Genomic DNA, 27512 nt, shown 5'->3' with positions numbered 1-27512 from the left:
CTTAAGGAGATAAGCAAAATTCGTTTGAATACTAATGAAAGGATTGGTAAGAAAGATCTTGACATGGCAGTTTGTAAATTTGCGATTCCGGAAGTAGTGTCGGGACGTTATTTCTAATCGTATCTAAATAAAGCGGACGTGTGTCCTTACCGTGCCGCCGATTGCAGCCGGTGGCTGAAACGCACAGCCTCATCATCTCCGGCTCTACATTAAACTATCTGTTGCCTTTGGATCGGTGCCAAATGTCGATGAAAAAAGCGTATGCGTGAGGATCAAATAGACGGTTCTCTTTAATCGACTTTCAAATCCAAACATTGTCCGAAGATCCTTAGATAATTATGCCTCAGTATTATAGTATATTAAAATTGATGAATGCAACAACGACGCAGTTTGATATTTGGTCGTAGAAAATTAAAGCGAACTCATTAAATAACGTAATTATCTCTCGTATTAATAATAACCGTTCGCGATGTTCAATTTGGGGATGAATAAGTTTTCATATAAATGGCATCGTGCCAAATATAATAATTTCCAGTCCACGGTGCCATCTTTTGTTGCTACTTTGCGCTTTTGTTTGTAATAATACGGCCGAATGCGAACAGTAATACTCGACCTGAATATTTACTGAACGAAGCTTATTTATCTTGCTACGTTACGATCTGCAATCAAATTCATTTTATCACTGATTATACGCGCGGCAAAAATTTTGTAGAAATTATTGATTTTTCTTAACAAGACATTGTCGATTTTGTTACCGCAATAATTAGTTATAGATTTATTTGCACATTCTACTAATGTAATACAGCTTGTATATAAAAAAATATTTGACTCTGAACAGTGACATTTTCTAAAATATTAATGAAATTTTTTTTAAGTATCCCCGTTGTTTTGATATAATATTCTTGATTATCATTGTGGTACCATGGCAAAAATTTGAAGAGCGTTTTCTCGCGTATCAAATTAACTATCGATCTACATTCATTCCTAACCGTTTGACATAAATCTACACCGAAAATGTACGAAAATTTGCAGTATAAAAATATAAAGTTAAGATCATAAAATATAAATTTATCATGGCATTAAATAATAAAGGACACATTAAATTTTGGAATGGTAGAATAAATATTTAGATTGTTCGAAATCTATCGCTGCAGGATGTGGACGACAGATTGGCAGGTAAATGAAAATAATTGCAAATTTTATATGTGTGTTTAACATTAACTTTTTATTTCTGGTGACATCGACAAGATCAGAAAAAATACATAACAATGGCTTGAGATCTCCGAAGATCCTTCGTAAAGCTTTCAGAAATCATCTGTACGCCGTTCAGAAATTCAACCATCGTCATAATGAATCATTACGTTTCGATCTACAAGCGGGACTACACCTCGCCTCTAGTGTCGGCTGCACGTCGACCTAAATCGCCAACAGCGATTTTTAAAAGTTGCACTTGCACCGACTCACGGCAAGCGCTTAAAAAGCTTGTAGATGTGAAAGTCGAAGAGTGTTTTGATTCAAGTCGTATGAAACCCACGGGATGGCTCTCAGAGCCGAAGATTTATCCCAAGACTCAGCCTAGGATTCAGGAAGTAGATAAAACACCGTTTGATCAGCCGCGCGGTTGCGTAAAAACAGTAAATGTTGAAAATTATTTTTTAACTATTTTAATTGTAAGAAATAACGCGAGCAAGTTTTTATTTAATTTTTACAGCTCGAAATACAATGTCCCGAGTTCTATAAAATGTTAGAAAAAGCACAGCTGGAGGAAAGAGCCTCGCGAGTAGAGGCTGATCGTATGAAGACGACGTATCAGATCGATTTCAGTGATCCTGGTAAGAATATCTTGAAAATCTTGTAGACGTAAGAAATTTATTTATATTATCCGTATTATTATTTGCATCATTTAAATTTATATTTCCTTAGCAGCTGCACGTATGACACAACTGTCCAGGATCCGTGATATGGACGATCAACAGCTGCAATGCCGTGTGCCAATAAAGATAACGATAGAAGCTGATTGCCCGCCACAATGTCGTCCCCCGTCTTTAAAGTATAACGGAAGCACGCGTGCTCGGAAATACGATTTCAAACAAAAGAATGCATTGAAACGCGGAAAGCCGTGCGAGGACATCGAGGGAAGATTGGCGCAATTGCCATCCTGGAAAACGGAGTATCAAGATAGTATCAATAAGATCGGTCAAACCATTATGAAAGTTAAATTACATCAAATGAAAAAAAAAGTTTTACCGGTGTTAACTGTGTCCAACTAATACATTGAATACAACGAAAAATGTTTTAATTTAATTTCAATAAAATAATAGAAAATTGAGAGTTTATGAATGTTGATGAACAATAATGTTTCTGTTTTGAAACATTTTGTGAAATTGCAATATAAAAAGAAAGAAAAATAATAAACTTAGAAAATACAATGTGACTGAAAGAAAGAGACATGCTCGATATTCAATTTTTATTCATAAAAAATATCGACTACTTCAGATCACACTGTTACAGTTATATATATTTCACAGCTTGGTCAAAATGTTACGTACATAATTATAAAAAATATGTGATCACTAAATTAAACGTCGAATTAATGAAAATTATTGAATATCTGATTGACTTTAAAGGGACATTTATCAACACGAAATATAATTAAAATTTACATATATTTAAAAAATGGTCGACGTTGAAAAAACAACCGAGTCGTTCGTCGCACGTGTCATAATTGTGCTATTAAATGCGATATTGCATTATGCGCTCTACAGAACGACAGTCGTGTCGATCGTGCTGGTGAAAGAATGTATCGTCTGGATTTTTCGAAGAATATTAAAATTTAACTATTCACAAGGTGCCACCAACGCTCTATCCTGCATGGATCCATCCCTGCCTTGTTCCGTTTAGTCGATGTTTTCCGATGTTTTCTCGAAAATTGAAAATTCCTGATGCAGGCACATTGTGATTTATTCTAAAAAAAAAACTCATAAATTCAGCAGTGTGAAATGTCAAATTTATTGGAGTTATTAATTATGAATTAAAAGTAAATGTGCCAAAATTTTACTATAACAAGAGAAATTTAATTGGCCTTGTACGAAACCTCTCAAATCGCAGTGAACACACACACACCGATGGATTGTACTCAACTGTATCTTCCAAGACCCGATCCGGAAGATTGTATATGTGATGTTCACGGCTTGGAAAGCAAAAAAACTAGGTATATTAGAAACTTTTGTAACAAACTTTTTTGTAATAACAATGTAATTTTCCAACCAAAAATTATTGTATTATTTTATCTACGAATCCATTTCCTTTTACGCTGATAATTATTTCATAAATTTTTCTAACCAGTTTTATTTCGTTTTACAGATACAAACAACTGGCCGATAAGGAACGTCGACTTCAGGATGAGTTAATAAAAATTAAACGTGAAATGACAAATCTCACATCGTTGATGTTAGACAGTGCTCATGGCATGGACGAGACGATGAAGAGCGTTTACAAAACGGATTATAAAAAAAGAGGTGAGTTTCCTAATGTTTATCCGAAGATTGTAATTATAATAAATCTGAAAGAATCTATATATTACGTTTTCTATTTATTACGATACAAAGTCATTTCATATTAGGTTTACCTGTTGCACAGTACAGGCCTTTAATGACTGCGGTAAAATTACCGATTGAATCACTTGTTACGCCAATCATTGATTTAAAGCCTTACAGAGATCCGGTTAGATTTAGATACTCAGCTATGGAAGATCCAACAATTGAACCTGCCAAGACCATGGATCTTTTAAAAAGTAAACGGAAAAATTATACATACGAAATGTATATAAATATGACACATGATAAATAAACATCTGTTGAGATTCTCTTTAAGATAATAAGAATAAAAATACGTCATGTTTATATATTGGATTATTCGTAGTTCCAGAAACTTGTTCTTTCTGGGATGAGCCATTCAAAGGCTGCTCTGAATATGTGGATGCCATTAGCAAAATAGGTTTGAGCAACATGAAAAATCAACAATGCTATCTAAACCCTCTCTCACCCTCGAGAAAATTTGGCGCTTGTAATTTACCAAAGTCGTAAAAAAAATACCCAAATTAATAAACAAAAATGAATATAAAAACTGAATTAAATTTCTTTACAAAACAAAAATAATATACAATTACGTTGCAGATGCAGGAAATGTAGAAACGTAGGGTATAACTTCACTTTCTTCGTGTCTTTAGATAGACAATTTTTTTTTATTTATCACATTGCAATAGTCCGTTATTAACGAGTTTCGCAAGGAAATCCTTTTGCGAACAATTCTTTCATGTTGCTTTTCCGCGTTTGTCTAATTAGATTACATATTCGTTTCGTTAAACGATCACGTGGCTTAGTACTTTGCTTGGTCCTCATACATAAATTTACGGTATATTTTAACGCTGTCGATGGCAAAAATATAATTAGCTATATTGATGCGCTCGATTGCTTGTATCATAAGCATGAAAACTAAATTAGTCGAATTCTTTACGTGAGCTAAGTACAGTGAAAAAATCTAGAGTATCTGTAATATGTACAAACTTTACGGTGTATTATATATTACCTCAATTTAATAAAAATGCTTTTTTTCGTACAGAGATAGTAACAGTATGAACTTTGTGTATATTACAATAGAATCGTAACTTAATAGAACGTATGAATAAACATATATACATCTTACTATCAAACTAAAAAAACGACCTGATATTATTATCGACTACGATTACTTTCAACTAAAGTTTCATTAAAGTGCACACAGTACGAATGTGTAAAATAATAATAATGTCCTCGCATTTGTATCACATGTACAAAGATACGCAGTCATAGAGGAACTATCAGTTCTACATATGCATCGTTCTATCCAGTAATATCCCTTTGTTGTATATCAATGATATTTTTCAGTGTTGTTTGCGCAAACACGGGAAAAAGAGAAAAAAGTTCGTTTGAAGAACAATAGATTTACATAACTTTTATCACAAGATAATCGCATCATAATTGGCTCCATAATTTGCTGTAAAGCTTACAACAACGTTTATAATAAACGTCATTTCATTATACCGATTAAATAAAAGATATAAATATTTTTGTAACAATTCTCTAATTAAAATTAACCTTGAATAAAACTTTTTATCATGTTACCGATATACGTAAGCAATGCTGCGTAACTTTGAGATATATATACTGAACATTTCATCTTCTTTTTTAACTCTTTAAAACCTTTGGTGCTTATACGTATCATTAGGGCACAGTTTTATGATGTAGGCAGGTATTAGAGACGTGGTTTCATTACTTTGAAACTAGTTTTCTTGTTGGCTAAAGCTTCGGTACGCGCACACACGTTTTCCGAGCTACGCCTAATAATGTCTATGTACTCGCTCGATGTTTGTATGTCACACTGCGATTTCGCTTCATCGTAGGAATAGCAATCTGACTTTGATACGCTTAAAATTGATCTCGTGTCCACCTAAAGATTGGAAATAAAACTTCGTTAGCTACTGTCGTTGGAAATCGTGAGAATAGAAAGCATTAATCTGAAATTTACCATTGGCTCGTTTCTTACAATATTCGGAGACCATTTCTCAACATGTTGAGGATAATCCGATTGCTCTACTCTGTAAGAGAAGTTATTACGTACACATTCGTGAAATTAAAAAATTATTAATTCATACATATACAATTGCATTTACTTACTTAGATTCAGGACTGTACTTCGATTGCGACACGATATCCTTTGTACACTCTTCCGGATAACTGCAAATGGACTTCGTTCTTTGCTTCCCCTCGGATTCATCATAAGTACACACATCGTCCAGAGATAAGCACGATTTAGCGAAATGTTCTCTGCTATAAATGGCAGTTTCCATAAGCGGGCTTTGTTCGTGAATACTACTACTATTTTGTTCGCTGACAGTTGTACTACTCGTGTCGTAATTCTGTGAGATATCGTTTCCGGAATAATGGCCTTTGCCGTACTCGCTGTTCTTCAATGCGCTGTCTATCGCGTCTTTGACGTTTCTTAAAGTGTCATCCATCGAGAACACATTATCGTCGGTTTCCTCTCTTCGAGCGATATAACTACCATTCGTACTCTCATCTACGTCGTTTTGGCTACTGCCCAGGGCCATCTCGCAGCTGCTTATAGAATTCGAACTCCTGTCGCGAGCACTCACGGAACTTTCCAAACTGTCCGGGACATTCCTCGCTTTACAAACCGATGTTGGTATCATGATCTCGATGTTACTTTCAATAATAACCTTATCGCTAATCTCGACAAAATTATCTTTAAGAGTTAAATCGTCGATATTATTCAGAATGGCACTATTTAATGTCTCGTTACTACTATTGCTCGATCTGTCCTTAGCCAGTACCAAGGTTTTATTGTCAATGGCACTCTCCTCTGATTTGCAAATACGCTTCGACTGTCTGCCTAACGCACAGGATGATTGCACAGGTTTGTCTAGACCTTGATCCAAGGAAGATCCGAGTGTCGACTTTATACTCTTTAATTGACTCATTGATCGAGAGGAGCGATGGCATTTCTCGAAAATAATCTTCTGCAATGGTGGTGTGAGAGGTGGATTCTGCTTGCCGTCGGTATCCAAAGATGAGGTAGAAAATGTTCGTTTTGAATCGTCCAAACTGTATGGAATAACAAGATATTGTAATCAAAATCAACGCGTATCAGATCGGTACATCGTGTCTGATATACGTACTATGATTGATTGGGTTTAATGTTAATCAGCGTAGCGAGATTTGGCAGCGTTGCTCTTAAATCGGTAGTTGGAAGGCCGCAATACCACCGAAGTTGTGCTATATTTTTGTTCAACAGGTATACGGCGTAATGGAATTGCAACTTGTCCTTGCTTCGAGCGAACAGTGGAAACCTAAAAAATAACATTACATTAACGTTACATTAGCGATAGTGCACGCATAGATCCATCAGTTGCGAATATAGGTAGTTACAAGCATCCTTACTGTCTGTCGTTGTCGGGCAAGCTTTCTGTGATGTGATCTATAACTTTACTGCGTGAGCCGTATTGTATGATGGGATATCTAGTCGGTACATTCAGAAAATTCGCAATCATTTGCGTCGTGTGTGCAACGAAACCTAACGCCACAGCCACTTGCGTATCATTTGATAATTCTAACTCTTCACTGTCTGGCAGATAAACATCGTTTATTCTGAACTTTCCAGCACTATCCTGTAAGATCCAGAAAAATATTAGCCATTCAATTTCAACACAATCTAGTTTCGCAATTTAATTTTGTTTTGTGGAAGATACCTGTCTAATAGAATATATTAAACTCAATTCTGAGATCAGCTGTCGTCGCCTCTGTGCAAGTTGGTTGCTCATTTGCAAGTACGTTTCCCTTGTGTCTACGTGATTCTGTCGCCATTCGTTCAGTCTTTCTACGTCCTTATCTAGCTCTTTGTATCTTAACAACAAATCAGAACCTAGAACAGAAACAAATCAATTAAATTGTTCTTATGTGTGAATATATGAAATATTGCAGTCATACTAACTGTGATCTATATTCTCTTCTACGATATTGCTATGCAATTGATTCAGTACACGAATTTCTCCCATTTTTCGCGCTCTTTCTTGTTCTAACAACTTTGTTCGAAATTTGGCCATTTCTAACTCTTCACGTATTTTCGCAATCTCCATCTTCTTCTCCCTGTTTACCCTTCGTGGTTGCAACAATCTGTTCAACATTGTTTGTGGATACTTAGGAGTGTGAAAATCATTGCCCGAAGCAATGCGTACTCTGAGTGCTTGTACCGATTCTGTCTGTTGTTTTAGTGCCTGCATTTTGCTTCTTAGACTGCTAAGCTTATTCACAGTATAACTATTCTTTGCTTCAGACACATTTATGTTCATGTAAAGATATCGTTTCAAATCTGGATTTGTTACGAAGCAGCACACAGGAGTGAAGTAGCCGCCATGAAAGTGGAATATTAAAGAGTTTTCTTTAAGAACAGTTTCCAGGTTAGTTGGGAGCTTAGGGCCAATATATGCCAAACCAGTGAATGATATTCCCCATGTGAAGAGAGTTACATCAGTTTTAGCATCACCTGGTGTTGAACGCTTCCAGACTCTTAGAATAATTTCTGTTTAAAGGAATAAAATGATTAATTTTATATTATAAAAAAAAGATTCAATAGGCTTGTAATATGAGAATATGAGACATAAATTAATATATATATACTTATACCAAAATTACATACATTAACTATTGTATTAACAGATTATAAACTCACCACTGGCTGTTGAATAACCTGTGGCATGCAAAGTAGGTACTTCCAGAGTTGACCATCTTGGATTTGCATTGTCAATCGTCTCACTTGTATACAAGGGGGACGACATGCTTGATCTGTGTAATGTGTAGTAAAACCAACACACTTCTCCATTTGTATTAGCTTTTAGATTATGGCCTATTATTTGTACTAAACTTCTGAGCCGCAACTGAAAATAATATTATACAATGTATAGAAATATTTATTAAATTGAGGTAATAATTGCTTATATAGCATTATGTTATTTATCTTTAGTTACCTGTTGTGTCGCGAGGGGAAGCCAGATTTTATACCGCGGGGCGATTCGCGGTTGAAGGGTTAAATCTAAATCCTTAACAAGATTTCGCGATTCGGAAAGCTCCATTGTGTAACTTCATAGTACTGCGATAGTATCATTCAGTCGCCCAAATTGTCACGACAATGAGAACGGAGTAGCGAATATTTTAATTAATACAAGTAATTATAATCATACACACAGGTTATACTCTGGTTTATCACAAAATATAGTTTAAATAAAGAAATCTGTATTTAGCAATCGCTCGATAAACGTGTTCGCGAACACTGGCTTATCGTTGATTTTAATCATTGAATCACGCGTATTCATTGAATATAATAACTTTTGACAAATCTTCTGACAAATCTTCTGACAACTCTGCGTATTGACACCTATCTGCACCTATCGTTACCCTGATAAGTTGTCGGCGCATCCCAATGCAGCCAATCGCAAGAACAATACAGTATTGCAACCTAAAACTCTAAAGTAGCGCGCGAATTTTAAAATACAATTTATATCGTACATTTATATTTTTAATGCATATTATATTATATTTAATACATGTATAATCTATTCTTACAATCTTGTAATTTTTTTTGTTCTAGCTACGGTTTCTGTATTTACATCGAAATCCGTAATGCAGTCAGAAAAAACTTGAGGAAGAACAAAAACAAAGTGCAGAAAGTGCAACTAAAACAAACAGTTATAGGGCTGATTTTTTTTAACGTCCATTATCCCCCGCTTCTTCTCCTAATTCTCTCCAGACGCGTGATACGCGTGTAGCTCCTATAAACAGTAAACAATAATTTAGTCGGCTGCAGTTAGTTCCAACTACCAATTAGTTCCAGCTTGGCGGAATCCGTATCTCAGGTGCAGCAACGCGGATGCATGGTCAGAGTGTACGACACTACCGCCAGTACAAAATGGTCGACGTGCCTTGATTGTCTCGCACGGTGGGCTGGCGATGCGAAACTGCATTATTCCGTGTTGCTGAACGAGCTGGCTGCAACGGCAGAAACGACGCGACGACGGCGTATGCGACGCTAAATGGCTATCGCAGGATAATACTCGCGTCTTGGGTACGTATACCGAACGAGCCGGTACGAGATCGACGAGATCGCGATCGCGATCGCCCAATCAACCTGTCAATGTGGGTGCATTCGGAATGACGACAAAGCGCGCTTAAACGTTTCCCAATTTTGCCCCCGTCGGTGCCGTCGACTTGGCTTCGGTCGTTCAACTTCCTAGAGTTTCGAACAACGCGTGATTCCTCAATGCGTGAGCGTTGCTTCAATGACGCTCCGCAGTTGAAAAAGCGTTCCATCGCGTGCTGCGATTTCGTCAACGTCGTTCCTCAGGTGATTTTTCGATTGTTGCAGTCTGTGCGGTCTTCGAGAAGAGCGAGAACGTGAGAACGTGCGCTGTGAAATAAGCAAGAGGACGCGAGAAGCGATGGAGAAGCGGCAGGAGGTGCTTGCTCCGTTTTCCTCCGGTAAGTCTCTTAGTTCCTTTGATTCGCTCTCAGCTTTCTCTGTCTGTCATAAGAAAGTGTGTGAATGGGTGTCTGTGTAGGCGTAAGTACAGCATATTTCTTGCAAATCAAACTATACATATTTATATAATTTACACGCACAATTTATGCTGCAAAATACATGCGTAAAATATTAAAAAATATATTAAATATATATATATAAATATTAAATTTTTTTATATAGCATTTTTAAAAATTTAATTATTTATGTGAAAAATTTATAAAGAATTCTTTCTCTCGTCTCTTTTAAAGTCATGTGATTGTGTGTAGAAAAAAATTTATACATTTAAACGTTCTTCAAAAATTTTTCCTTTACCTCCCAAAATACCTTTTAAATGTTGATAAGGATAAGGATAATCTAGTGATTACATCATAGTCTTAAAATATAATATGTATAACATTCTCAATTGGGAAACAAATAACTATTGAATATTAAGAAATATTATTAGGTGCATGAGATAAAAGTATTATTAATAATTTTTTTTAAATGGATTGGTGATGAGTTTATCAGAAATAAATATCACACAGGTATATCAAGAGAAATGAACGTGGCAATGTATATATATATCTCAGATACATTTTATATAGCAGTAAGCTCGATATGCCTTAGTGCATATATGTATCATTGCTATTTATGTCAGAACAGAAACAAAAGAATGTTCTTCAGGTAATCAATACCATGCAATTCAAGTGGAGAAGCACTTGCTGTGTTCTAAAATGTTTAAGATACACATTCATTTACTATTACTTATTAATTGCATGAATATTTAATTCTACAATAAATTATTGTTGAGTTATAATTACGCTCGCAAGTTGCTAATTTCAGCATGTTTTTTAATCTAAAAAAATTTAATTTGTTTTATTTCAGACTTATTTTAGAAATTTAGTTTAATTTATTAGCAGAAAATTAAGTTTTTTAAAATTATATTTGCATTATGCGTTTGAGAGCAAATTTATGTTTTATTATCATTATTTATTATTTTGGGACAAAAGTAGTCAGGGAATTTAATTCCTGAATTCTCGTCGACGTTTAGCTCGTTCGAGCGACGAGATTAACACTAAACAGCGTAAAGCCATTTACCGCGATATTCCATTACAAAAATTCCATTCCGTGAATATCGTGGTATCTAATAACGGTAACAATGTCAACTGCGCGCTCAGCGTGCACCATAATGAAAATAATGCAATTAGTTTTTCCGCAGCGCGATCGATTGCTCGCTTGTTACGGGAGGAAGAAAATGCGGAGAAAAGAAATGCGAGTCACGATATCGTTTAAAGGCCACGTGGTAGCCGCAACTTTCTCCGGAATGAGGGAAATACGTACACCGTTACTTCTTCCAGCGAATACGAAAATTCCTTATCGCCATCAGCGGGATAATTACCAGCGTTAAGAGGTTTTCAAAGTCAATAAGTGCATACACGTGATCTGGCGCCAAGAAACTCTTTTTCTTTCTCTCTCTCTATCTATCTCTGTCTCTCTTGCGATAAAGGGACGATCGTTACGGGCCACCCCCGGCGTAACCGTTGCGAAAATCATTACTGCCGGAATATTTAATAACACCGATAATATCGACTCGGAGTCACCGCGGCCTACATTCAAATGCCAGCTGGTACAATATGATTGCATCTCTCTCGCGGCACTCCTGGTAACCGATCTTGTTATCGGAGGCTTGTTTATGCCATTGACGATCGCTACGACGAAACCCTCCCGCGGCAGGAAGATGGATACTAAATTGTCAAATGAAGAAACGATAACGCGTGAAAGATGTAATGTTGAAGCAAATCGAATAGATTCATCGATAAATTGAAATATCTAATTATGGTAATTATTCAGAGAAACAGACAGATGTTCGAAGCTTTATATTTAGTCAGCTTCATATTTATTCACATTTATTTATTAGCCCTATATTTATTTTCATATTTATTTGCTATTTATTTATTAACTTCATGTTTATTGAATGTAAAATACATAAATGCTATATATTGATTTCAATTACAATTTATAATGTGGTGAAAGATATATATGAAATTTTTATTTGACAAAATAGAAATAATAAAAAATGAATTTGTAGAAATGAAAGTATTAAAAAAACATTAGAAAATAAAATACAGGTTTAATTAAATTATAAAATTCCACGAACCAAGTGGTATTGTTACTTAATGAGATTTTATCTACGTATACGTAGATAAAACTGTTGAAAACATCGATAAAGAATTTTTTAATTATTACAAGTAATATATACGTATAATAACTTTCATACAAATACTTATCGTGATACATTTGTTTTACTTAGATGAATTTATACATGGTCATCTTCTCTGAATTGATGCTAAAGTCCGCACTACGAAGAATAGCGATTGTTTGATTATCGAGGCACAAGCTTTAACTTGTAAGCAATTGAAGATTGGAGAGCTGCAACAGATTGAAATTCGTGCTAACAGAGAACGGAACTACTTACTGTCTAGTTAAGCTCAAATGGATTTTGTCTTAATGAGATTTTAATCTGAAACTTTAATTTTAAACTACAAGCATTTCCTTAATGTCAGATAATTGTAATCTGTTTAATCTCCTTGTCTCTTTCCCGTTCTATTTGTAGAATGAGAGAAGCAGTCGGCTGAATTTGAACCGTAGTTAACCGATATCGACGAAACCCCCGTCCGTTAGTTGCGAGGATATTCAGTGCTATAAATTCTCAAGAGTTTCCGGGGAGAGAGATGCCTGATGAAATTTTCAAGAATGGAGGATTATCCAGGAAACGCGTGAAAAGCCGCGCGGGAGAAAGCAGCTGCGCGGCTGAAAAGATTCGTATCGGACAACTTCGCAACGCTCAGGGCAGAGAGATACAAATCTAATAAACGCACCACTGCTGATGCCGCCGGCGGCGGAGGCGGCGGTGGTAGTGGTGGTGGTGGTGGTGGTGGTGGTGGTGGAGGCAACGCGAGTTGAAGGTTGGCGGCGGCAGGGTCGCGGGGGTGCACGGAGGCGGCGGGGTGGCGCGCGCGGGCCAGCGGATCAATTCGCGCTCCGGGAGCTACACAGGGGGAAAAGCAACAGTCTGTCAGCCCCTTTCCACCCGGAAAAGTGCTCGCCACGGTACGCTATCCCGCGCGACGGCTCCCGTGTCCCGTTCGCCAAGGACAACGACGAATTTGTCGCGGCGCCGAATCGAGATCCGCGCGTTGTCACCGCGTCACCGAGGTGATCGTAGAAAAACAAAAAGAAAAAAGGACCTGTCCTGGGACAGGATCGGGCTGTACTCGCGATCGGTGTGTGCTCGATGGAGATCCGTGAGATATCTTACGCGAGCATATCTGTCGCGCGCAGAGACATCGGCGTTCATTAACGTCGCGGAAATTGTAGCATCCTGCTTGTGCATCGGAATTAAGCAACGCGACGGCAACGACGGCACAAGTCGAATCGGTTAATAGCCTCGGTTGTTTTTTTTTTTTTTCTTACCGCAGCGCGCACTTATGCGCGGAGTTACGATTCTCCGGTTGTTTCTCACGAGCGAGATAATGCAAGATTGTACGCGAGTCGCAATTCGACCCGGAAGGCGAACAATCGGACGAACGTAAAAACCCCGCTCCTACCTTTTCGTCAGACCTCGTCCTTCGCCGTATTGTTCATTCTTCGTCGATCCCGTTTCCACGTCGGGTCTGTGAGATCGTGAGATCGCTTTAAAATTCAACTCGCGCTCTCGGTGTCCGACTCGAGTCCGGTTTCGACCTTAACTCGATCGCGATGCACTTTGACGATCTTATCGGTCGGCGAGCTCGTTTCGACGGACGCGCCGTGCAGATCGCGACGATCCTCTCGGATGACGTCGCGTCGATCTGAACGTGCGCTTAGGCGGAAAGCGCGACGGCATGAGTTGTCGCGCCGGCGGAATATGCAATCTGACCTGATTTCCATTGAATGCGTCTTTACGCGGCATCCGAGCGGAGCGGAGTCTGGGATGAGGCCGTCGCGGGGGCCGGTTGTCGCGATTGTCGCGGAGTTGCGCTTGTTTGTTCCCGGTGGCGCGAGTCAATACAGAAAGGCGGCGCGAGGACGTTTCGGTATCGGTTTTCTGGTATCGCGCTCCGGCTCGCGCTCTGGATCTCCCTCCGACTCGTGTGCGTCGTATCGCACGCCGCACCGTTAAACTACTTTGCGCGCTTTTTTCTATTGCCTCTTCACAGCGCGTTATCGCTGTCAAGCGGAGAAAAATGTTTTTTTTTTTTTTTTTTTTTTTTTTTGCGCGCACCGACGTCCTGAAATAAGACCGAGCCTGGTGTAAAGTCGATCTTTTTTTTTTTTTTTTTTTCTATTTCTTGCTCGGACATTAAATTAACGCAATAATGAGAGAGAGAATGTCGCGACAATAATGGCGACGCCGAGGAGAATTATAACCGGAGCGACGATTGTGTACTTGCAGACGAGTGTCCGAACAGCGGCGAGGACAGCGAGGAGGATGTAATAACCGATTACCTTGGCTCATCGCATCCCGAATGCGATCGCGTGCTACCTATCATTAATGGGGATCTGCGCGGTCTGAGTTTGCACGGCGGCATAGTCACGGAGACCGGCTACAACACCAAAGACAATACCAACAAAACATCTGTCACCATGTCCGAGGGCGGCGACGAGCAGCATCACCACCAGCGGCAGCAGCTACAGCAGCAGCAACACCCGTTGCTCGCACTCGGCACTAATATACAAATCCAGCCTAATCCTTTGGTGCCCATTATTAGTGTTACGCCGCATTCGCCCGGTGTGGCCAAGAACTATCCGGTCCTAGGTGAGAATCCACTTTCATATATTTTAACAAGCAGCAGAATACAAACATTGTGTATCGAAGTTACGCCGAGCTGGGATGTTTATGTCTGAAAAGATATCAATTTCGAATGTAACGCACACAGTAAACAATTACTTACAAATGTGCAAATATTTATTATTCACACAATTTGTATTTATTGCATAAACGTAATTTGTAAGATTAAAAATAATTATTGAAATGCAATTTAGAGAATCAAGTGCTCCACCAAATGTTTAATATACTTGAAATCATAGGCGTGATTCTTTACTAACTCAAGCTCAACACGTACGACGTTCGCTTTCTTCCGCAGAAGAGAATTTGCAACAGTTGCACGAGATTCACGACTGCATCCAGCGCATGCGAGACCTGACACTGGGGACTTTGGGATATCATCGCGTATCCAACGACGCTCACAGATTGACCTCCTCCTGTCCGTCTTTGTGTCCGCTGGCGGCAGCCGAGCATGTGCCTCGCTCTGCCAATCACGATACCGGCTCCGATCCGGACTTTATCCTCGGCAATTGTTCCACCAACAGCTCCCCGACGCATTTCCCGTTGTCGGGTCACGTTCGCTCGCAACGGGGGGTGGCGCAAGGCGTAGACAGGAGACGCAGCTGGACCGGCGATCTGGAGGATCTGGAGGAGTCTTCCAGGCACAACCATCGCCGATACTCCGGACAAAATCATCTGCAAGCCCAAAATATGGTTAATATTATTTGTTATTTATTGAAACCGGGATGCGCATCCGATGCAATCTCGATGATTTCGAGTTTTAACGCTAAATTATATTGTTGCTACGAAATATATAAGAAAAATATAAAAGAAAACCGAACTCATCGAGGTTATATCGGCTTCAAAATACCCGACAGTCACAATTACACTCTTATTCGCTTTACGATGGTGGCATGGCTCTGGTCGCTTTGTTGTTTTCTAAGCATTGCGCTTTTCGCCGAGGCCGTCGCTAATGCCGCTCTCATGCAATCACAACGTACATTTACTCGTTTCAGCGACAACGCAGCATTAGTTTAAGTAGCCTAGACAGCGAGAACGAGCTAGAATTAGATGGAAAATCGTGCACTGGACCTGTAGGCGTAGGCAATCGGGCATGCAGATCGCAAACGAGCACTCACTCGCTGAACGAAGCCGATCTCGTACAGGTAATTACGAAGATCCTGCGAAAGACGATGCGATGCGCGCGCAAGGACGGCATAGCAACTACATAGCGAATTTTTCTTTGACAGAGCGAATATCAGAAGATAGTCACAAAGAGGGGTAGTCAGAGATTAGCAGAAAGTAGCAGTTTAATGCCAGGGCTGACCGGTTCGCGTTTACCTCTTCAGAAATCCATATCGACGCCGTCGATCGTTACACCGCAGGTGCATTTAGCTGAAGCCGGAACTCGGACAACGCCTTCACTCGCAGCGTAAGTCCATTATGAATCGTAGATAAGGATCGCAAAGCTAGATTGAGAATGAAAAAGTGAAATTTATGTTTTCTGCCTTACGTTTTTCAAAGAACGAAAAATTATAATCTAGCTTGCGATCTTGTTATAAATTAACACACAAGAAGCTATGCACACATTTTGCGCCGTGTACGTTCATGTGTGCGCCAGGCACCCATGTGCGTGCATCTTCACGTAAATATTTATATACTTCGATTTTTCGATTTTTTGGCACAAGTAGAAACTCATTTCCAAAAAAGAACGTATTTTATGCATGAACATTATTTCTTACTAGTAGAATAAGTCTCAGAGATTCATTACATTCATGAATGCTTAAAACATTTTGCATTATGTAGATCTTCTAGCACAGCTGCTCGCGTTGTGATCGTAATTCATATGAAATGGAGAATGTCATATAAAATTAATAACAATAGTATATATTTTCTTATCGATTTGAAGGCAATTCTATATGTTTTCATCGATCATTCTTGTCAACCATAATTAAACGCGAGCAGTTTATTACTTGAAATATTGTCATTGTGTTTTTTTTTCCCCGTGATATTGAATCATCTGAGAATATCTGAACTACAAAATTCATTACACGATAGTCGCTTTACACGATAGTTTGTGTTTGTACTTGAAAATTTGCTACGATCCTGCATGAAACAGCCGTCATGAAAGAAACGAAAAGGGTAGTGGGAGTGAGACAGAAACCGAGGACCTTCATACAGCACACAGCCATGAATTCCACGAAGATCGAGAGGGCACTCCGAATGTCCAGATATCCCTTGACGAGCTTTTGACCGAGTGAGTATCTGCGACTGCCTTAAATCTCTCACACCTTAACTAAATTATTCATGATATTGCGAATATCCTTTAACGTCTCTGATGGAAATGGTTTGTACCGGTTTGCCAGTCGATCGATGATTTCGTAGTTACGAATGCAGACGAGTACAGATACGTTTGTTGGTTTTGAGATAACATACATTTCCATTTAGTTATTAATTAGAGATATATGTTGGCAGTTTAATATCACTTAACACTCATTGAGCGAAAAATCATGGAATTTTATATAAATCTCAATGTTACTGAAAATTATCACATCGTTTGTGCATGTTACACATTTTTTTTAAACACGTAGCTTTGATCGCACATATTTTACAAGCTACACACACACACGCACACACACATATACACACGTTCTTATAATGAGCTGTCTTATCTCTCTTAATAATAGATTGAAATGCTTCTATAGTTGCACCACCGCTGATCACCTACAATATCCGATTTTAAATACCTATTCCATATTTAAAATCGAGCAAGGTCGACATATCTGCTCATTTTTCAGTGGTGCTCCATACGATGATCATCCCGAGAAGACCAGAAGAAAGCGCGGTTCTATCTTTTTCCGCAAAAAGAAGGTAAAGCAATCGTTCAAACTGCGATCGTTCAATATATCCGATAAGGACACTTTTCAGACGAATCGTGCTGAAATCTCATTTCAGGATAAAAGCGGGAAGAAGACTAGTCAGCAGCATCTGTGGGTAACGACGACGGTGGGGACTCAGGGAAGCTTACTATGTGATGTTTGTATGAAACATTCGACGAATAAACCGCTCCTTCATTGCGACAGTAAGATGAATATTATATTAAGCAATATTGTGAAATAATGAAAAAAAAAAACGTTACGCCTGAATTAATTCTTATAAAATCAGATTGCGGAGCATCGGTTCATCAGAGCCAGTCGTGCAAGGATCAAATAGTGCTGGAGTGCATCAAGTCCAAGCATCACTCTGGCAAATCCGCAACGAAGTCCGCATCGAACGCTTCCACAATGTCGAGCAACAGTGTGAACAAGCGCGGTTCTACATCGTCGCTGCCTCTGCCTGCATCATCCGGAAGGTAATAAGTTTTACTGAGAGAATTCGTATATCTTTTGCATTGGATCTACGTATCTGTGGTTCAAGATTCGCACGCAAATGGCATGGCTGGGCCTAAGCTCGGAGTTTGTAACAAACTCCTTTTACCTGTGCGAAAACGAGTAATGAGTAACCCAGATCACGTTCGACACGATTGGCAGATTAGAATTCACCATTTCACGATTTAGGCAAGAAAGAAAATTCAATGTTTCATTAATTGAGTGACAAAAAAAGAAAGTAGTTTACGTATTGCATTCGATAGAGATAATGTAACATGAGAGAAAGCTTGAAACGGGAGAAGATGTGCATCTGCTTGTTACTCCGAGGCTTTGGCTGGCTCAGAAGCTTATTATTTCTGATTAATTTCGCAGTTTAGCAACATCAATAGTACGGCAAGCTTTAGCCTCGCGCCGCTACATCTCGATTGATAATATCGTTTACATATTATACTACTATATACTGTATTACTTATACCATGCTCAGACTACCTCAGCTAGCTTTCGGTTTGCTATTACACAAGTTACGTAATAATACTAGCGGCTGCGATATCGGCAAATAACATGATGACAAAAGATTATCCAGTACATCGACATAACTCCGAGAGTGTTTATTTCAATTTTCATTGCGTTCACGTCGATCGAAAATAAGACAAACAAAGTTATATATATATATATATATTTGTTAATGAATAAAAATAGGCGTGCGGGGAACGATTCGCTAAAACAGATATGTAAAGTCAAAGAGCGTGAAAGGCAGATTAGTGAGGGAAAATGGAGGAAAAAACAGTCCGGCAGGCGAAATGAAATTTGCCCTAATGCAGTATGTGCTTTTTCCTTCTCCCGTGCATTCCCTCTTGTGCAACCACGTGCAAACCGATCGATTGTACGACGATTAAAGGGAAATTAACAGCCACAAGAAAACCGTGTCAAGCTACAGCCCTTGGCGGCGAGTCGCTACTAAGCTTGGAGTCAAGTAAGTCTCTGATATCTGATGTGTTCCACCTGTATTCTGTCGAAAGCGTTCCGTTCGTTTCTGTTCGTGTGTCATCTTACACGCGTCTAGTAGGCAGGCGCGCGTCTCTCGTTCCTCGACTCTTTTCTCGCACACACTTACACGTAAACACGTACACAAACACATAAATATCGCTTCACGAATTCAGTCAAACGGCAGTCGAACTTTGTATACTCGAAAGAGACATCATCTTGCCCTGCCTGTGCTTCTGATCTTGTGCTTGCTTCTATGATATTTTTGTGTCCATTCAATGATATATATATATATATTTTTGTGTTCTCTTCTTCTCGTTGTAATCTTCGCCTAAATTGTAGCGCGTAAGCTCACCGAGTCTTAGTCTTAGTAAGGTAATTTCTCCGTGATAAGTATTCAAACACTGAAAAGTCACACATGATTATAACAAGTTGTCAGTCTCTCTTTCTCTCTCTCTCTTTCTCTCTTTCCTTTTCACTTTACACCTTGCCCTGCCAACGACAGCTTGTTGCGTTTCTCTATCTCATCGTTCCTACAATTGTCAATGTATCACGAGATTCCATACTCGAACTTTCATATAGACAGTCATATCCTTGCAGTAATTTGTCAAGCTCTAGGTCGGGCTGGGATTATGGTCTGACGGGTCCGAACTCTCGCACGTGCGTCTCGTACGTGCGTCCCGATGAAAGGAGCTTAAGCGGGACTGGGATATATAAAAGCTAGGAGAGCGCGAGGAAACATTCACGACGCATGTCCCAGCCGACCTGAACTCGGAGTTCCCCGGCTCTCTGTAGGTTCTCGCTCACGCGCGAATGGCTTTTGTTGCTATTGAAACTATATAAAGATCTTTAATCTCTGAATCTATCTTAGATCGCTGGCTTTGTTTAGCTATGCATTACGTGGGCGGTCGCATTAATCATATTACGGCAAATGCAATTGCTCAGTAAACGTGTCGGATACGTATTGACTGCGTAACGAGTGTTAAACGAGAAGATATTGCATACGCTTAAAAACGATGCGATCGAAATATCGTCCTAAGGAAGGTTTGTATAGAAGGCCACGTATCGAAAAGAATAATTTTTTTTCAACGCATAACTCACGCAGTCTTCTTAAAAGCGCCCCGCAACGTAAATACCGTTTAATTTCAAGAGTCTTTCAAGCTGGAGTTCGACCTAACATTGTATGCATCACTTAGGGGAAAGTAAGACTTCTTCTTTAATCACAAATAGCGCTTTATGAAACGAAGCTATATCTTTCTTTCAGTCAAACGATAAACGAAGAGAAAGACGCCGAGAGCGGGCAGCATCGTGATCTTCCCAGGTTTGTAAAATACATCTTTCTTTTCCTATAAATGTTGCAATAAAAACTTCAGCCCACAAATGAATCAATAAGTAGCAATATTGTCGTCCAGTAACGATGTCGTAGCTTTGACGGATCAACGGGAGGGAATTAATAAACCGATTCTCTCCTTCATTTCCAGCGGTGGGGAGGAATTTGACTTCGGCGAGGACGCTCATCAGTTCACGGTGAGCGACCTCGAGGAGATCGACCCCGAGCTGGAGCTGGGGAAGGAGGAGCCCGACTCCTGGAGCTCGACGATCGGGCGTAACGTCGCGTTGCGCCTCGTCGACAACTGCGAGCGCGAGGTGAAGCGGCAGGAGCACATTTACGAGTTCGTGCTCACGGAGAAGCACCACTGCCTGGTGCTGCTCGCGATGGAGAAGATCTTCGCCGAGGGGCTGCGACGTCACTTCCGTCTCGGCCAGCCAGATCTCGAGCGTATGTTTCCGCGGCTGCGTGACCTCATTGACATCCATCTGCGCTTCCTGCAGAAGCTGCGAAGACGGCAGAGCGCCGATCCCGTCGTCTCCACGATCGCCGACATTCTGGTCGAGCAATTCTCGGGCGATAACGCGCACCGGATGAAGAGCGCGTACGGCGAGTTCTGCAGCCGCCACAGAGACGCCGTCGAGGCGTACAAATATTACCTGCGTAACGATCCACGCTTCGCCCGTTTCGTCCGTCACTGTCAGGTATGCTTTGCATCGAGACAAAAGTCGAGATTCACAGACTCGAGCGATATCGCTGATTTGTAATTGTGTTTTTAGACGAATCCTTTGTTGAAAAAGAAAGGTATACCCGAGTGTATACTCTTTGTTACTCAACGCTTGACGAAATATCCGCTGCTGGTTGAGCCGCTTATCAAAACCGCCATCGTGCAAGACGAGGCTACAAAGTTACCTAGAGCGCTGGCCCTTGTTAAAGAGATTTTAGCTGATGTAGACGCCTGCGTAGCTGACAAAGAGCGTGAGGATAGAAAATTAGAAATATATAATAAGTAAGTTTCGATTTCTTTTTCTTTTTTTTTTTTCTTCTTATTATTCTTACTTTTACATCGTTGTTTCTGACTAATGACGTTTCCGCAGGATTGATGCAAAGTCCTTCGCGACGTATCGTGGTGCCAAATTCAAAAAGTCGGACATAATCAACCGAGTCCTGAAGTTCGAGGGCACTGCATACCTATTGCACAATCGTGGCTGCAAAATGACTGCCATCGTAGTGGTCGTTCTCTCAGACATACTGTTTTTCTTGGCTGAGAGGGATCAGAAATACGCGTTCTTCGTGCCTGACAATAAAACCGGCATAATGTCGCTGCAGAAGCTGCTCGTCCGCGAGAAGGCTCGTCAAGAATCCTGCATTTACCTGATAAGCAATAACCCGGCCGAACCGGAGATGTTCGAGCTGAAGATTCAGAAACCAAAGGACAAACAGGTGTGGATAAAGGCCATCCGATCGGCCTGCGAGGCTTGCCCACACGAGCACGACAACGAGGTCGACGCGCTGGCGGAGAACACTAATGAATTGCGAGATACTCGTTCCTCTTCGATTTCACTCACCGTCGAAGAGAAACAGCGTATCGCGAGGACCAAGGAGTCGCACATACACAAAATCGTCGGTATGTTACCTTCTTTTTCAATATCTTTTAATTTTCTCGTAATTTCAAATATTTTTTGCCGACGTGTTGAAATTGAAATTGTGTCACCAGACGAGATGCGAAAGAAGGACGCCGAGCTGGCGCTGTTGTTCGAGGAAAAGATCAACTTGCAAATGCAGCTTTTACACGCGACAAACATCTTGAGCGGGAACGAGAGTGATAATGAGAAAATCGAGAAATTCGATAAGGAAGGCACTGATTACAGTCGCTTGGTGTACAACGAAGGGATGGACACCATTCAATTGTGGCAGGAGGTTGATATCAAATTATATTTTTATTATTGAACTCTTAATTTAGCCGGAAACTGATGGATTAATCGTGCAAACTTTATTCAACATAGGCGTTTGTGGTTCTGCAAGAAGCGTCACGTCTCATCAACTTGCTGTCGCCCAGTTCAGGCGGCCTGTCCAGAAGTTTGAGCTCCGCTGGTGAACGCCACAGCGAGGCTTACATTCCGCCAGCTCTTTGCGTTCCTCGACGGGCCGAGACATTCGCCGGTTTCGATCATAACAAGGTACATGTACATATAAAGAAGAGAACACGAGCAACGAATTCTAACTGCTGTAATTTTCAGGAGAGGCATCCGCTACGCGATTCAAACGCGTTGAACACCCTGATTCCCGGTCCGAAGCTCGGCGAATTGCCGAAAGAGAATCCGGACGAGTTACCGAAGCAAAATCTCGACGAGCTGTCGAGACACAATTCGGACAAGTTACCGACGGAGAATCCCGACGAGAAGGAGGGTCAGGAACTGGACACGAGCAAAGATCAACACCGCGCGGCGTTACGCTTGTCTCACCACATTTACACGCTGTACAATATAGTGACTAGTCAGATGACGACAATCGACCGCTTTCAGGCACAGCTGGCTGTATGTAGGGAGAGCAAGTGCAACAGTCGTCCGAATCCGAATCGCCAGCTGGAGGAGCTGCGGAATTTGCAGGATCAGTTCTGTCGGGAGAAAGCGACGTTTCGCGCCGTGTCCCAGCAGGAGAAGACGCAATTGGAGGAGGAACGAACCGAACTGGCCCGCCAGAGGGAACAGCTGATAGCGGAGCAGCGGGACGTGACGCAGCAACGGGAGCAGTTGTATCGGCGACTTGAGGCGCTCGAGCGACAGGGCGTCACGCTGAGCTCCACGACCGGCTCGACGGCGATCCATCTGTCCCACTTGACGCAAAACACGGACACGATGCAGCAAACTGCGCGCAGCAAGACGCAGCAATCCGACGCGAAGCGCATCCCCCTGAATCTGATCAGCGCGACGAATCAGCAGAAAGTGCAGAGCAATCTGCCGGTGAAGCAGCAGCTGCCGTTGAAGCTCGCCAGCGGAAGCAACAATAACACAAGGTAAGCTCTCGCCTAACCTCGAAACGTTTTACTGACATCCACTTCTCAGCCGCAGGCAGTAACTTGTGTTTGTGTTTTGCCGCACGATCGACAGGAGCAGCAGCACTGCGAGCAATAACAGCCCGGATCGACACTCCAGAACGGGCAGCAGCCCGGCCCTCGTCACTGGCTCCGCGTACTCATCGCCGGAGCTCGGGAATAGCCATCATCACGGAATCGGCGGTGGTCATATACACTCGTCGAATCGCTCGCTTCGCATCACTCGTTCTCCACCCGACACCTCGTACGCGCATCAGCAAACGCAACAGCACCAACAGCAACGAAGCGCGGAAATGCAGTCGTCTCCACAACAACAACAACAACAACAACAGCAGCAGCAGCAGCAGCAGCAGCAGCAACCGCTGGAGGAGGAGGTAATCTTTTTCTGACGATTCTTTCGATTCGGTCGCAAGCACTCGTCGCGGTCGTCGCGCGGTGCCGCCGCCGCTACCGGCACGACCACGCCGACGTCCACGCCGACACCGTCGCCGCGCAGCCAATCGAGGAACAGTCAGCAGCCCCGCAGCCGCGTCAAGTCCTTTTGACTTTCGACTTAAATCTCGTGGCGATGCAATGTATATCCTGTTCCCTGCTCTGTGAATATTCATCGTAATCTCCGATTATTTTCTCCGCGTTTTTTTCTCCTGTCGCCCATCCTCGTATTTTATTCTTCATAATTTCTATTGTTTCGCGAGTTATTTATTTCACAACGAAGTTACACCTTACTTTTGTCATATCCCCAGCGTAAATGTCCACATCATAATGATAATATCGTTGATAAACGCGAGCAAGCCTCGGCGTAGAGTTGAGAAAAGATAGAAAAACAATTACGTTTCAATTGCTACAACTGATGGCAATAATGTTATTTTCATGCCAAATCTGACAAAATTATTATCTTTGCAAGGTTGACGTATTAAAAATAAAACGCAATTTCTATCAGTAGAGTGATTATAGATATGCTCGCGGGATAGAGAGAAAAAAAAGAGAGAAATGTTAACGGCCGGCTTAGCGGAGTAGAATCAGCCGATCTTGTTGAATTCTTGCTCGTTACGTTATTAAGCTGACTGACAGTTTTAGAAACACAGGATTTTAGACGAATCTTTTAAGCAAACCTGTTGCTGCTTGCTGAAATGCAAGGTAGATAAATACATATATATATATATATATATATATTACGGTTACATATACATGAATGTGTACATATATATACTTTTTCATAAGCATACGTGTGTGCGTGCATTGAGCGCGAATGGGAGGATGAATTATTCGTACACGCGTATATTCTTCTATGCGTGCACGCGCACGTGTGGGTCTCTCTGCATGCCATCGCGAATACGGGATGAACGGTCGCGAGAACGAATTTACCGGTAGCTATTCTTACATCGTAATTATTGAAGTATTTTAATACGTGCTAAAGCGACACGTGAGATTTATCATTAACAATAATGAATTATTATCGTTATTATTGCGTGTGCCAAGTCGTTAATCGAAATTAATCGTACTTCGTTTTCCAAATACACGTTCGTTTTACAAATGACTCTGTTTCCCGAGTGTAACGTTGTTGGCACAAGATACACCTCGGCTCTTCCTCACGAAAATAGCGAAGAAATCTATGTGTGTTGACATTCTGTTTCAAGATTATTCACTGCCATTATATTGTCCTTTGTCTTTTTGTCGTATCATTGTCTACAAACTACCTTATTTATTGCATTTTGTGTAAGATTGATGATAAAAGCCTGCGCGAAACCTATGCGAAAGGCGGAAAACTCGCAAAGCACTCCTACTCGCGAGTTTTCGCGTCAGTTTTCGCGGTTTTTTGTATTTCGCACTGTCTGATTATTTTATTTATATATCACACTTATCAACGAAAGAAAAGTTCTCGGGCGGAACGCGAGGAACCTTTGAATCATACAAAAATACGGTCATACTGCACGTTGGCGCTGATTCACTATTCTGTAATAGTACAGAAAATATACAAGTACGTATTTAGCTTTACTTTAGCGAGAGGATCATCATTATGGCGCATGTGAAATTCGAAAAGCAAGATAATTGTGACAACTGTATTATGCGTTAAGAAAGAAAAATACAAAAAAAGATATATTGTTGTGATGGTTGTCAATATGCATCCGAATTCCTAAAAATCGATTTATAAACGGTTGTAGTGATAACGCTATGTAAATATACATTCCTTAACAGATAAGACTGGCGTGCAATATGATCGAATTGAGAAAGGATAGAGTGTCGTTGAGGCACGATAGGTATGCGTGAGTGCGTATTAAGTAAAGAAATGACTAATGAATTAATCTTGTTAAGGAAAACTTAAATAATAATAATAATAATAATAATAATAATACCAACTCGTCTCAATCAATCGTGGTGACAATAGATCTTAAAAGTATTCCATAAGATACGAGTTTTTGGGAGAGAAGAGGCGGGAAGAGAAGAAAAAAAAACATAAGCGATGATTTATTACTATTACTACTACTATTAACTACCTACTGCGATGTCGAGTGTGCACAAGCCCTCAAGATAATATTGCGATTAGCTGTTATAGCGTCCACCACGGATGAGTGTTCGACTTCATTGCGAGAGTATACGCATAATATATACACATATATATATATACATACATATATAAACAGTAGATTAAACTGCATGGCTAGCGCTCACAATGCTCATCAAAGAAAGAAGAAAAATTGTAAAATATAAAATCAATTTTGAACTAACGAACTTCTGTACGAGAACAATCTCTTCGCGCACTCGTAGTTTGAAACGCCACGATGTAATAAAAGGCGAGTTTGGCGATGTACCGGTGTCTGATCGATGAATGAATTGCCACAACTCTATTTCTATCGGTTGAGTAATTTATCCTTATAATAAATAAATGAAGTCGCACACAATCCCGCGGTATAACACGAAGAATCAAATCGGTAACAGCTAAGGAATAGTGCGACGGCCTACGCGCGTTTCGTGGCGCCTTCCATCTTCTTTTTTTAAGATAAACGTCACGCGGCGACGCAAAGTTTAAGAAAGGATTATATATATATATATAAATATATATAAAGATGATATATATAAAAATATATATATATATATATATATATATATATATAAATGAAATTATTATATAGTGACGCGGTTTTCCACGTTTTAGCGAATCTTTACGTCCCCGATGCTCATGGGAAGTATTTTTGTACGTTTACTCTGTACCTACCGTTTCGCTCTAAAACTATATCTACTGTTATCATTGTGATACTCGCTGCTGCGATCGTCTTTTGAATCGTTAATGTAATAATATTATATAATGTGTAATAAGCGGGCGTGCGTTTGGTTATTGATACGCTCACAAGGATCAGCGATGGAAGAAGTCCCTTTGAATTTGAACGATATTTTCAAATGCAGAGTATTGATTGACTATAGACTGCGCGATCGATTGTTATTATTATCGAATTATTTGATTATTTTCACCATCGAAGACTACTGTTTTACTGATAATGCTCCGTACAAATCCATTTTATGACAACGTCGTCGACGTTATACACTCCGTTTTCTTAACTCTAAACATGGCAGAACGAAATCGTTTCCTCGCGAGTCACGCACGACTCGTAGACTGTCTCGTTCTTTTCCTCTTCGTCTATTAATTCCATGTATTCGCAGTTATATGTGATTTACATTCCTTAGCATTTACACGGAAACCCGTGGCTGCATTTTTTTTTTTTTTTAATCAGTATATTGACTCGCCGTTGAATAATTAATCGCATAAACAAATAATACCTATTTATTATAAATGTACATAAAACTGTTATTGTAATAAAGAAGAATGTGAGGGAAATATACGATTAACGACTCCATTTTATC

The 27512-nt window shown here is 40.3% G+C and overlaps 4 protein-coding genes across 11 annotated transcripts; 3 read left to right on the top strand and 1 right to left on the bottom strand.

Annotated features, from left to right (window-relative positions):
- The first annotated feature begins 897 nt into the window (after window positions 1-897).
- On the top strand, window positions 898-3889 carry LOC105679085 (uncharacterized). 3 transcript variants are annotated; one of them, XM_067348660.1, is made up of 4 exons: window positions 898-1176; window positions 1249-1634; window positions 1712-1832; window positions 1927-3889. In XM_067348660.1, the coding sequence occupies exons 2-4, from the start codon at window positions 1350-1352 to the stop codon at window positions 2268-2270; spliced, it is 750 nt and encodes a 249-aa protein (XP_067204761.1). In that variant the 5' UTR covers window positions 898-1176; window positions 1249-1349; the 3' UTR covers window positions 2271-3889. The 3 variants fall into 3 exon arrangements, with proteins under 3 accessions (XP_067204761.1, XP_067204760.1, XP_067204759.1); XM_067348659.1 differs by having other exon boundaries at window positions 904-1176; window positions 1254-1634; window positions 1924-3889; XM_067348658.1 differs by having other exon boundaries at window positions 904-1176; window positions 1924-3889.
- LOC105679087 (uncharacterized) lies at window positions 3070-9284 on the top strand. Of its 2 annotated transcripts, XM_067348666.1 has the most exons (4): window positions 3070-3211; window positions 3364-3518; window positions 3623-3793; window positions 3922-4426. In XM_067348666.1, exons 1-4 carry the CDS (start codon window positions 3126-3128, stop codon window positions 4083-4085), a joined length of 576 nt encoding a protein of 191 aa, XP_067204767.1. In that variant the 5' UTR covers window positions 3070-3125; the 3' UTR covers window positions 4086-4426. The 2 variants fall into 2 exon arrangements, with proteins under 2 accessions (XP_067204767.1, XP_067204768.1); XM_067348667.1 differs by lacking the exons at window positions 3623-3793; window positions 3922-4426 and adding an exon at window positions 9202-9284.
- Window positions 4224-8969, bottom strand: Uvrag (UV-resistance associated gene). Its single transcript, XM_012378874.2, has 9 exons — window positions 8582-8969; window positions 8287-8491; window positions 7549-8136; window positions 7307-7479; window positions 6999-7225; window positions 6737-6907; window positions 5715-6662; window positions 5566-5635; window positions 4224-5487 (listed from the first exon to the last, which is right to left on the bottom strand). Exons 1-9 carry the CDS (start codon window positions 8684-8686, stop codon window positions 5293-5295), a joined length of 2682 nt encoding a protein of 893 aa, XP_012234297.1. The 5' UTR covers window positions 8687-8969; the 3' UTR covers window positions 4224-5292.
- A 98-nt stretch (window positions 9285-9382) lies between the features above and the next one.
- On the top strand, window positions 9383-27490 carry cyst (rho guanine nucleotide exchange factor 18 cysts). 5 transcript variants are annotated; one of them, XM_067348558.1, is made up of 19 exons: window positions 9383-9675; window positions 9976-10088; window positions 14546-14908; window positions 15237-15631; window positions 15934-16083; window positions 16168-16349; window positions 17037-17174; window positions 17716-17788; window positions 17873-17999; window positions 18083-18269; window positions 19196-19258; window positions 20534-20590; window positions 20751-21303; window positions 21379-21608; window positions 21697-22226; window positions 22317-22519; window positions 22606-22779; window positions 22840-23615; window positions 23710-27490. In XM_067348558.1, exons 2-19 carry the CDS (start codon window positions 10049-10051, stop codon window positions 24041-24043), a joined length of 4575 nt encoding a protein of 1524 aa, XP_067204659.1. In that variant the 5' UTR covers window positions 9383-9675; window positions 9976-10048; the 3' UTR covers window positions 24044-27490. The 5 variants fall into 5 exon arrangements, with proteins under 5 accessions (XP_067204659.1, XP_067204658.1, XP_067204660.1 ...); XM_067348557.1 differs by having other exon boundaries at window positions 19184-19258; XM_067348559.1 differs by lacking the exon at window positions 17037-17174 and having other exon boundaries at window positions 19184-19258.
- Window positions 27491-27512: the final 22 nt, after the last annotated feature.

The sequence above is a fragment of the Linepithema humile genome, chromosome 2 (genome assembly GCF_040581485.1).
Source record: "Linepithema humile isolate Giens D197 chromosome 2, Lhum_UNIL_v1.0, whole genome shotgun sequence".
Taxonomy (NCBI): domain Eukaryota; kingdom Metazoa; phylum Arthropoda; class Insecta; order Hymenoptera; family Formicidae; genus Linepithema; species Linepithema humile.
This window is presented reverse-complemented; position numbering and strand designations above follow the sequence as displayed.